This window comes from Lepus europaeus, chromosome 17, assembly GCF_033115175.1.
Source record: "Lepus europaeus isolate LE1 chromosome 17, mLepTim1.pri, whole genome shotgun sequence".
Lineage (NCBI taxonomy): Eukaryota > Metazoa > Chordata > Mammalia > Lagomorpha > Leporidae > Lepus > Lepus europaeus.
In genome coordinates, this window is record NC_084843.1 from 83,034,042 (window position 1) to 83,046,554 (window position 12,513).

Sequence of the window (12,513 nt, forward strand, 5' to 3'; positions counted from 1 at the left end):
GGGAGAGGTGGGACGGAGGACTCCACCGCCCCCAGCTTCTCCCCGCATGAATCCCACACAGCAACCCCAGAATCTTGCTGAGGGCCCTCCTGGGCTCACCGCACAATTCGGCAAGACCTGAGGCTCGGGCACTGAGCCCACGTCGCTGCGGCAGGAACCGGACAAGACGCCCGCGTCCCGCTGCCGGCCCCGCCCACATCCTGTCGGCCTCAGGCTCGGGGCCCACACTCACCATTCTCCGTCTCTGAGGCTGTGGGTGTCCTCCTGAGGATTCGTGGAGAGAGGGAAGTTCACAGAGCAGCAAGGACTGAGCCTCCCGGGCCGCTACGGGCCGGGGCTGGGAAGCAGAGAATGGCTGCCGCGGAGAACAGAGCCGTTGGCGCGCTGTTGCCAGGACCCCGCACACAGCCAGTGCGCGCGCGAGGTGGCGGAGACTCAGCCAATCAGAACGGCCCCTGCAGGAGCGGTCACTGGGGCTTGCGCTCCGTGCGCAGATGGCGGGCCGGGGCTGGGGCTCAGCGCTGAAGCTGCGTCATCTTCTTGGGACCTCCCCACCGGGGTGAGGACCCTCTCTGATGACCTCACCTCCTCAGCCGCCTCCCGCCTCCCTGTCACTCATCCTGCTGGGATCCTGTGACAAAGGCTGCTGGTTCACGTCCTCACCTGTTGCTGTGGTTTCGTTCTTAAAGGAGGAGCACGGTGGGGGCAAGAGGCACGGAGTCACCACACAGACCCCGGGAGGCGGGTGAAAGCGCGCCAGAGGCGAGCAGCCCGCAGACTCCTTGTTTCAGTTGCTACAACAGCTAATATAGCCGAGGCAGCCAATCCAGTCAAGGGGCGGTTTAGGCCCTAACCAATCACCGCCTGTTGCCATGCGGGCTCCCTTGCCAGGCGGTTTCCGAAGCCATTCCTGAGGCTCCATTGCCCGGTGGTTTCCCAGGGGGTTTCGGAAGCCATTCTGAGTAACTGACTTGCTTGCCAGTGGCTGTCTTGGCAAGGCCTTCTCATTCCAGCACACGCACCCGAGTTAGAGTTTCCCGAGAGTTTCCTGGAGTCCACGCCTTTTCTTTACCCGCGTGGATTATTTTTCTGTTGGGTTATCTGAGTTTTTTAATACTGATTTCAAGACTTCATTAACGTTTCTTTGTCTCATTTCTCTCATTGATATTCATTTCTTAGTTGATATTTTATGCTTTAAAATTATTCCATTTCTTGGTACTACACACTAACACCCTTAATTATATAGATTGCTCTTGTACCCAGTGATCTTGCTTAATCCTCCTATGAGTCTGTATTTGTTTTTATGTATATATATAATCATATATGATGGTGTCATCCACATATATCGACAGTTTTCTGGCTTAAAAATTGAGCCTTCTCCCTGATATTACCTATTTCCTGTTTAGTTTTCCTGACTACACCTCCAGAACAATTTTGAAGAGAGAAGAGGGAACCTTGTCCAGGTCTACTCCCAGGGAAATATGTATTTCAATGTTCTGTGTTTATTATGCTGTTTGTTATGACTTTATTGAAGGCGACTTTAATCATAACGAAATTTCTCTTTTTTATTATTCTGCAAAAAATTTCATTAGATGCTAAACACCGAATTCCATTAAATACATTGTAACACTTAATCAAAATGAGCATGTGATTTTCCTCTTGTGGTTTTCACTCACATGAATGATTTACATGATTTAAATATTTTTGCTTGTTCTGTACATATATGGCTAAACAAAACTATTTTGCTTAAAATATTTGTGTCTGTATAAAAAGAGATTTTTTTTTTTTACATTCCTTTGTGTTCCACGTCCTGATCTGACCATGTCATCTATGGAATGCTGAATTCAGAAAATAAAGTCAACATATTTCTTGCTTATTGTCACTGTGAGTAAATCTGGGGAATTGAGAAAGATTTTTTTTCCCCAAAAGTTTGGAAGGTTCTATAAGTCTGGACCTGAAATTTTGTTTGTGGAATTTCACTGTTTGTTTCTTATTTTGATATTGCAAACGTTGACTTATTACTTGCACACTCTGTAATAGTTTAGTAGAATTATACAAACACATTTTACCCATCCACAATATTCAAAAAAAAGAGCTTGCATTTCTATACCTTATAGAAAAAGTATTGTTTATGTTCAATTATATGAAGGAGCATATTTTTCTGCTTTGAAGTAGTATGATGTACACAGTTTTCTAGCAGTTTTTCTTGTTTCTTTTTACAGCATCATCTTTGCTGTACTTTTGCAGATGGCTGCTCAATTTTAATTCGTTTCCCTATTTGATAACATTAGTGATTCTGATGTCAGCTTTTCATTTGTTTTGCTTTTGTTTTTTTCTTCATGTAACATTGATGAAGGATTCAGGAATATGACATAAAGGTGGACTGAACATTAATTTTGTGCGTTATTTCGGGTTTTTTGGTTTTTGTAACTACAAAGCTATTTTTATATCATTATGCTGTGTTTTAACACTTTGTAGTACTTAGATTATTTTGCTAGGAAAAAGATGGCTCAAGTATAAAAGTAGTTCCATTCATATTGACAGTATACAAAACTATAAATAAAATGTATACGGTGAATTATCTTTTAAAAAAACATTGATTCAGCTTATTTAGTTCATATAGAAGTTTCCTATCATGCAGTATATGGGTTCGGTAAATTGATTTCAAAAATTTGATGGCTTTTGGTCTCTTTTTTTGAAATCTTACCCTTAGGTATTTCAGAAAATCTTCTTACTATCTGTGAAAAAATAATTCTCTTTGACTTCTGAAATGGGTAATTGGTGTTACATTTTTCTTTAAGGGCTTTTATTATTTTTAATTAAATTTTTAAATAGCTTTTTTCCTTATTTGTTTCTGTTGAAGATTTTACTACTACAGTCTTACCACAGATATTTCATTGATGCCTGTCTATTTTTCCTTGCCATGATTGAATGTTTTACTGGATAGCACATTTTCGTTCTTAAGAAGGGAGCCAGAATGATTGTTTTTCAGTCTTCTCACATATTCACTTAAGACTATGAATTTCCTCTAAGAATTGACTTATATAACATCTCCTATTTCCAAATCCTGTACCTGCAGGCCTTGTCTGATTCCCAGTGTCCACAGTCCCACATTCCAGTAGCTATGAGTGGCTTTGTGTATCTCTAATCTTGTTCTTGGAACTCATGTTATCTGTAGTTTCAACATCTCATGAGGCTGGGACCCATGTTTGTCTTTGTATGATTTTCATGTTAAAAGTCTTTTATATCAGGCCAACACTTAAAAGCCACTATTCCTTGTTCCAGCAGCTTGTACCAGCTGCATGAGTCTCCATCCATTTTATCTACAGCACTTCTTTCCTCAAGGGCCTTTTTTCCAGTGCCTACATCCCATGCCAATCCTCATGTATCTCCAGGCCCTATGCATGTAGCCATGACCTGCCTCCCTGGTCCATACAGTATATGTCAGGACTTCTGTGTTACCAATCCTTCTGTCTACAGAGTGACTTTGGTCCTACCCTGGATTAACTTAATACCCGGTTTGTAGCTTTTGGAAGCCTTTGAGTGCCACTGTGCCCTTTGCCTAAAGCTGTGGCTTCCTTCAGGTGCCTACATGCCATTTACCTGCAGACAATGTCTTCCTTTGTCTCTGGAAACTGTATGATCCAGCCCCCCCCCCCCACTTTTCCTTGTACCCTGATGTCCAGTCTTCACCCTAAGGGTCTCGTGTATTATCATCCCTGTTGTGCCTTAAGTGTCCCCACTTTCTGTGACAGTTTGGTTTTCTGTTCACCAAGGACATCTTGGTTCCAGACAGGTGAAAGCCATTATGAATAAAATTGCTGCACATATCTTCATGCTGAATGGTGTGTAGGTATATGTTTTCACATCAGCTATGTAAATATATATATAGACATCTTTACTGCATTTTATGGTGATGCTGTTGTAGTGTTTTCAATAACATCTCCAGATGCTTTGTGCACCACTATTAACTCTGACCAATAGTGAATGAGATTTTTGGCTATTCTGTATCCTTGCCAACTTTTGACACTGCTGTGTTTATCTGTTTATTATACCCATCTTAAAGGTGTGTAGTTGTCAGGGCCAGCACTGTGGTACAGCAGGTAAAGCCGCAACTTGCAGTGCTGGTATCCCATATGGGCTCTGGTTCAAGACCCAGCTGCTCCACTTCTAATCCAGCTCTCTGCTATGGCTTGGGAAAGCAGTTTAAGATGGCCCAAGTTCTTGGGCCCCTGCACCCACGTGGGAGACCTGGGGGAAGCTCCTGGCTCCTGGCTTCCGATCGTCGCAGCGCCAGCTATTGCAGCCAACTGGGGAGTGAACCAGCAGATGGAAGACCTCCCTCTTTCTCTGCCCCTTCTCTCTCTAACTCTGACTTTCAAATAAAATAAATCTTAAAAAAAAAAGATGTGTAGTTGTCTGTCTGTTATTTTAAGTTGCATTTTCTTTTTTTCTTTTTTTTCTTTTGACAGGCAGAGTGGATAGTGAGAGAGAGACAGAGAGAAAGGTCTTCCTTTTTGCCGTTGGTTCACCCTCCAATGGCCGCTGCAGCCGGCACATCTCGCTGATCCGAAGCCAGGAGCCAGGTGCTTCTCCTGGTCTCCCATGCGGGTGCAGGGCCCAAGCACTTGGGCCATCCTCCACTGCCTTCCCGGGCCATAGCAGAGAGCTGGCCTGGAAGAGGGGCAACCGGGATAGAATCCGGCGCCCCAACCGGGACTAGAACCCGGTGTGCCGGCGCCGCAAGGCGGAGGATTAGCCTGTTAAGCCACGGCGCCGGCCAAGTTGCATTTTCTTAATGAAAAAGTTATTCCTGTATCTCATAATTTTTTAAAGTTCAGTATATTATGTTCTTGTTTCTAACATGTATATATTACATGTAAAGATAACTCTTCATTCATTTGCTCAATTTGAATAGGAGAATTATCATTATATTGTTGAGTTTTAAAAGTTCTTTATATATTTTACTTTCTATCCTTAAAGATATACATTTTACAAATATTATCTCCCAGCATATGGTGTATCTTCCATTGTTTGAACAGGGTCATTTGAACAGAAGGCATTTTTAATTTAGTACAGTCCACATTTTTTTTACGGTTCAGCATTTAGTGTTGTATGTAAAACTAATCACTAAACTGAATTCTTAGAAATTTTCTCCTATGGTTTCTTTTTTTTTTTTTTTTTTTTTTTAATTAAACTTTTATTTAATGAATATAAATTTCCAAAGTATAGCTTGTGGGTTACAATGGCTTCCCCCCTCCCATAACCTCCCTTCCGCCCGCAACCCTCCCCCCTCCCGCTCCCTTTCTCCCTCCATTCGTGTAAAGATTCATTTTCAATTCTCCGTTCCCGCGCTGGCGAGATTCTGTGGCTCTGGCTCCTCTCCCGCTCGACTCGTCTCGGTTGGTTTTCCACGCGGTGGGTTCCCTGTAAGTCCTCCGTGTCTCATCCACAAGATCCGGAAGCGTCTCTCTGCAGTTTTTTTTTCTTTTTTTTTTTTTTTGACAGGCAGAGTGGATAGTGAGAGAGAGAAGAGACAGAGAGAAAGGTCTTCCTTTTTGCCGTTGGTTCACCCTCCAATGGCCGCTGCGGCCGGCGCATCTCGCTGATCCGAAGCCAGGAGCCAGGTGCTTCTCCTGGTCTCCCATACGGGTGCAGGGCCCAAGGACTTGGGCCATCCTCCACTGCACTCCCAGGCCATAGCAGAGAGCTGGCCTGGAAGAGGGGCAACCGGGATAGAATCTGGCGCCCCGACCGGGACTAGAACCCGGTGTGCCAGCACCGCAAGGTGGAGGATTAGCCTGTTAAGCCACGGCGCCGGCCTCCTATGGTTCTACTGGAATTCATTTATTTTTTCATTGAACATAAAAATATTTTTACTATGTTGATTGAGTTAAAAATTAGGTACAAAATGTTTGTCCTGATGCCTTTTTCTACATTGTTATACATTGGCACCATCGTAATTTGTTGGAAGGACTTCATATTTTGAAGGGACTGCCTCTGATCTTTTGACCAAGATCAGTTAAGTATAAATAGTCACCTAAGTCTATTTATGCCATTCTACCTATCCACATGTCTATTCCTTGTCCAACATCATGGTCACTTGATTACTGTAGGTTTATAATAAAACTTGATATCAAGAATTATAGATTTCTCATGTTGCTCTTATTTATTATGTCCTAGACTTCTGAAGTTTGGAGAAGTATTTATCATTGTCTGCAGAATATGATTGCTAATTTTTATTGGATTGTACTGAACCTATTAGGAGAATGGATATCTTAATAACATTGTCTTTCAATCATTAACAAGGCATATATTCCACTGAATTAGATTTTCTTCCTTTTGATAGTTTTTCATAACTTTTGCCATAAATATGTGTATACATTATAAGGATTCCTACTAGATTATATCTTATTTAATTCTTCATTATCATCTTGTTTCTCACAATATCTATATCTCTATTTATCTATCACAACTTTCTCTGTTTTTGTATTATTAATGATACTACATTCTTTCAAATTACAATTGTTTATGTCTACCATTTACAATAGTAAGCATTTTACTCAATTTTCTATGATTTCCATCATGTCTTACCATGATTGGGACTATGGGCTCTAATTCTGCTTAAATCTCAAAAATGACATTGAGGCCGGTGCCGTGGCTCAATAGGCTAATCCTCCACCTTGCGGTGCTGGCACACCGGGTTCTAGTCCCGGTCGGGGCGCCAGATTCTATCCCGGTTGCCCCTCTTCCAGGCCAGCTCTCTGCTATGGCCCGGGAGTGCAGTGGAGGATGGCCCAAGTCCTTGGGCCCTGCACCCGTATGGGAGACCAGGAGAAGCACCTGGCTCCTGGCTTCGGATCAGCGAGATGCGCCAGCCGCAGCGGCCATTGGAGGGTGAACCAACGGCAAAAAGGAAGACCTTTCTCTCTGTCTCTTCTCTCTCTCACTATCCACTCTGCCTGTCAAAAAAAAAAAAAAAAAAAAAAAAAAAAGAAACCATAGGAGAAAATTTCTAAGAATTCAGTTTAGTGATTAGTTTTACATACAACACTAAATGCTGAACCGTAAAAAAAATGTGGACTGTACTAAATTAAAAATGCCTTCTGTTCAAATGACCCTGTTCAAACAATGGAAGATACACCATATGCTGGGAGATAATATTTGTAAAATGTATATCTTTAAGGATAGAAAGTAAAATATATAAAGAACTTTTAAAACTCAACAATATAATGATAATTCTCCTATTCAAATTGAGCAAATGAATGAAGAGTTATCTTTACATGTAATATATACATGTTAGAAACAAGAACATAATATACTGAACTTTAAAAAATTATGAGATACAGGAATAACTTTTTCATTAAGAAAATGCAACTTGGCCGGCGCCGTGGCTTAACAGGCTAATCCTCCGCCTTGCGGCGCCGGCACACCGGGTTCTAGTCCCGGTTGGGGCGCCGGATTCTATCCCGGTTGCCCCTCTTCCAGGCCAGCTCTCTGCTATGGCCCGGGAAGGCAGTGGAGGATGGCCCAAGTGCTTGGGCCCTGCACCCGCATGGGAGACCAGGAGAAGCACCTGGCTCCTGGCTTCGGATCAGCGAGATGTGCCGGCCGCAGCGGCCATTGGAGGGTGAACCAACGGCAAAAAGGAAGACCTTTCTGTCTGTCTGTCTCTCTCTCTCTCTCACTGTCTACTCTGCCTGTCAAAAATAATAATAATAAAAAAATGACATTGAATTATTTTAATTTTAGTGATTTAGTGAGATGACATGGAATGAGAAGCCATGACTATCACTTAAACTAAGCCTCTTATTGTCCTATACTGTGCCTCCTGTCTAGCAGAGGGTGTGCTTGTCTGGTATGGCTGGTCTGTATGAATTTGGTTTTGATCACTCACCCCATACCTAGTTGCTGCTGAATTCCTGTAAAGTGGACTAAAGATTGCACCTTGTTTGCAATAATTATGTCCTACATGCAAACATTTTGAGAGTGACAATCCAGTCTGATACTTGCTTGGCGGACACTGATCTGTAAAAGTCACTCAGAATTCCAGTTTAAATGTAGGTGCAGTCTCCTTTCAGATTTCCAAAATAAAACTTAATATTGTACAAAAATGAAGAATACATTCTCTGAAATATGGAAACCAAAATCTGTAGTTATTGAGTAGCACAACTGCGCAGAACAAGCATATATAATACAACAAATTAGAACACTTGAGTTTAAAAATCACATGGTGTGATTCATGTTGGAAGAGTTTATTGACAAACATGAAATTTTTGTGGTTAAGTTTTACACATACACCTAAGTATGTAGATTAACTTATCATGACCTTCATATCCATATTGTTGAAGAATAAAATAGAGGGTCAAGAATGGTAGAAGAAAGATTTCAAGACTGTCATCTTTGTTTTATTTTCTTTTTGCCACTACACAAATACTTGCACTTGTATAGGGAAATTTCCAGAAGGTTGCTTTGTGGAAAGTTGTCTTCTCAATAAAGGGAAATCAAATCTAAGAGAATCCTGGCACAAATATTGCACACAAATACTGCCACACATGCTCACTTTAACAAACATACTCACAGACTCATGCACATGATGAAGACATAATAATAGGCTAGGTGTACCCTGATGCTGTGGGTTAGTGGTGATTGTATTTGGGAGTAAATACTTAAAAAACTATTTTTCATCATAGGTGTTTGTAGTTAAGGCATGCAGGGTGATTATATGGATTCATGAGGCAGGATTATAAATGCATGTTTGCTGGGCACTGGAGTGTAGAGGGGTTATTGGAAAGGATTGGGTTTATTGTTGGATCTGAGGAGTTTTTTTTTTTACAGAACCAGTTAACAGGATTTTGGATATATTGATTTGACAATGTGGATGTATTACATTGTATTATTGAGATTGAGCACATGAAGTCTTTTAGAGATATACAGGAAAACATTTTCATATGCTTTCTAGTGACATGAGGTATATCTTGACAAAATGTCCAAGTTCTTTCAAAGCATGTGTGGGGCAGGGGGTGGCATTGTGATGCAGCAAGTTCAAACTTGAAATGCTTGCATCCCATGTCAGAGTGACAATTCAACTCCAGCTACTCTGCTTCTGATTCATTTCCTGCTAATGCATCCTGATGCTAATGCATCCTGATGGCTGCTTAGGCTTCTGCTACCCATGTAACAGACGTGAATTGGATAGGATTCTAGGAATCTTACTTGATCTTTCCCAGCCCTGAATATATTTGGGTATTCTGAAATTGAGCTAGTGGGTGAGAGATTGCTTCCTGTTCCTCTCTGTCTTTCAAATAACCAAAAGTAATAGTTTTATTGTGGTCTAACATAAGTGTTCAAAAAGTCCATGAAAAATGCACATTAAGACAGAACTATTCATGGATTTTAAATTTTTTTACCCCCACATAAGGTCACATGTCTTTGAAATATTTATTTTTTGAAAGAGAGAAAGATCTCTCAATTGCTTGTTCACTTCACAAAAAACACAGTATCTGGGGTTGAATCTGGCCAAAGTACAACTTGAGCTACCACCTGCTGCCTCCTAGGCTCCCATCCAGAAGCTAAAATGGGGAGCAGAGCCAAGATTTAGACCAGGTATTCTGATACTGGATGCAGCTTTCCAAAATGGTGTCTTAACTGCTAGGCCAAAGGCCTGCCATAAAATTGTCATTTATTTCCATTTTGCATTAACTTTTCAAAGTGCCATCATATGTCATTTTGGGGGCCTCTGATATACACAGGTTGAGATTAGACCTTATAGTGGAAATCTCAAGTGAATCTTTAGGCATTGGCACCATAGAGATACTAAGAGACAAAACTGAAGCAATTGAGTCAGTACCTGAGAATGCCAAGATGACATACCATCAAAGAGAACCAGAGTTGGGATTTCTCTTGTCCTGTGGCAGTAATTGATTGAGGGGACCTTGTCAAAGACACTAGGAAGGAATGGCTAGGTTAGTTAAAGAACTGGGTTGGGGTGCCAGCATTGTAGTATAGCAGGTTAAGCCACTGCCAGCATCCTATATTAGGCATGGGTTTGGGTACTGACAGCTCCATTTATAATCCAGCTACCTACTCATATGCCTGGAAAGGCAGAAGAGAACACCCCAAGCATTTGGGACCCTGCCACCCTTATGAAAGACCCAGAGGAAGCTGCTGGCTTCATTCCATCTGTTTAGTAAAAGGGAAGCAATATGTTGAAACCAAAATATGTAGGGAGAGGTCTGAAATATTTATGCAGCATATATAATTGTTGTGGCTATCTAAATATAATATGTATAGTATATATTAAGATCACTTAGAGAACATTGAATCAAATAGATCAAGATTGATAACCTAATAAGGTACTCTGTCATGTGCAGCTATGGGGTAGGCAGATATATTTATAGTCATGAAGCTCAGGTTGATAATCAGATGTGGTGAATGAGAATATGCAATGTTGGTAAATATATGGTAAAATAAATGACTGGATTAAAATGGCAAGTAAAATTAGGAAAGTTAGGGCTGATGGAAGGAAAGTTGATCAATATAGAGGTACATCTTGGTGATGAGAAAAATGAGTCATGAGAAAGAATTGGGTGAACAATCTACTAAGTGACATTCCATATAAGACTCAGGTCTGCTATACATCTTTCAAACTGAACTGTAATCAGTTTTGAAAGAAGGAGACCTAAATTCCGATTCTTGCCATTTCATATTGTAGGTATGTAGCTTTGTTAGAGTACAAAATCATTTTGTTAACTGCTGTTATCATTTGAAATGGGTAACTAATCCTTAAATAGCAGGTTTACTTTAAGGATTAAGTAAGCCAATGTATTTGAAGTCCCTGAGCATAGTTTGCTTTTTCTTTGTGGTATGTCAGCATCAAAGGGTAAAGATCATCTTACTCCTTATTTTGACACATGGCCATCATTGATCATGAGCACACATAATTAGTAGCAATGTATTTGGCAGAACTTTAGTTAACAATGCTTCAGTGAAATGCAAAGTATTGCAGCTCACACTGAATACTGATAAAGGGCAGTTTCAGCTGCTACTTCTCTGGAACAGCTTATGGAGCCAAACACATTTCCCTAGACTTCTTCACATTGCATTTTTATTTGCTGCCATGCAAGGGCAGTAAGACAAAATAAAATAAAATAAATAAAATAAAATAAAAAAATAAGCCTTGAAACTTCTATGTACCCCCCATTTTCATGTGCTAGAGAATTTGCTTGATAAGATCTCTGAATTGATATTTGGGTTGTGATGCCGTGGGTTATACTGCCCCTCGAGATGCTGGCATTCCATATTAGAGTGCCATTTTGAGCACTGGCTTGAGTCCCAGCTGTTTTGCTTCTTATTCAGCTACCTGTAAATGCAGAAGATAGCCCAAGTGCTTGGACCACTGCCACCCATGTGGAAGACCTGGACGGGATTCCAGGCTCCTGGTTTTAGCCTGGCCCCAGCTGTTGCATCCATTTGGGAAGTGAACTACAGTTAGAAAACCTCTTTCTCTGTCTCTCTAATACTCTGTCCTTGAAATAAATCAGTAAATCTTAAAAAATGAATCTGTGAATCTTCCAACATACCTAATTACAAACTAGATTCCTTAGTTGCCCAGGCAGAAATTCAAATACAAGGTGGTGGGAAGAAGGTTGGGGTCAGATTGAGGAACCAACATCCAAACCCCTAGTATGGAAAACCAGGCTTACTGAGATCAACATTCTTCAAAAGGTAAGAACACAACTCAGTGTGTGATGGGTCCAAGGCTGCAGTTCTAAGATGGATGATGGAGGGAAAATGACAGTACACGAACCCAAGAATAATGAAATCTAAAAATGAAGTAATTTCTTGGATCACTGTCCACATGTGATATTTTTCAGATTGCTCTAGGTTGGGGTTAAAGGGATGTGGTTAATAATATCTTTGAAAAGTAAGATAATTTACATAGAAAATTATAGTTTTGGCCGGCGCCGCGGCTCACTAGGCTAATCCTCCGCCTAGCGGCGCCGGCACACCAGGTTCTAGTCCCGGTCTGGGCACCGATCCTGTCCCGGTTGCCCCTCTTCCAGGCCAGCTCTCTGCTGTGGCCAGGGAGTGCAGTGGAGGATGGCCCAAGTACTTGGGCCCTGCACCCCATGGGAGACCAGGAGAAGCACCTGGCTCCTGCCATCGGATCAGCGCGGTGTGCCGGCTGCAGCGCGCCTACCGCGGCGGCCATTGGAGGGTGAACCAACGGCAAAAGGAAGACCTTTCTCTCTGTCTCTCTCTCACTGTCCACTCTGCCTGTGAAAAATTAAAAAAAAAAGGAAAAGAAAATTATAGTTTTTATTATGTAAACTGGGGATATGAATGTATCCTTTATAAGTAGTAGTAGTAAAAAAAAAAAGCCCTTCTGAGTTTTGACATAGAGGAGGTTGAGGGTTCCCTCCGTTCACTCCTTGGAGCACTCTGCATGTGCATGTGGATTGGGTTGGGGGCCCCATTTAAGAGCTGGTTTGGGGATTCATGCCTGGTACG

General features: G+C 41.6%; 1 protein-coding gene across 1 annotated transcript in view; it reads right to left on the bottom strand.

Annotated features, from left to right (window-relative positions):
• Positions 1–524, bottom strand: part of LOC133775700 (zinc finger protein 83-like) — a 48,542-nt gene extending 48,018 nt beyond the window's left edge. Inside the window, 1 exon segment of the mRNA XM_062214176.1 lies at positions 233–524. Coding sequence (XP_062070160.1) covers positions 233–235 — 3 coding nt within the window. The 5' untranslated portion in view covers positions 236–524.
• Between the last annotated feature and the right edge of the window lie 11,989 nt (positions 525–12,513).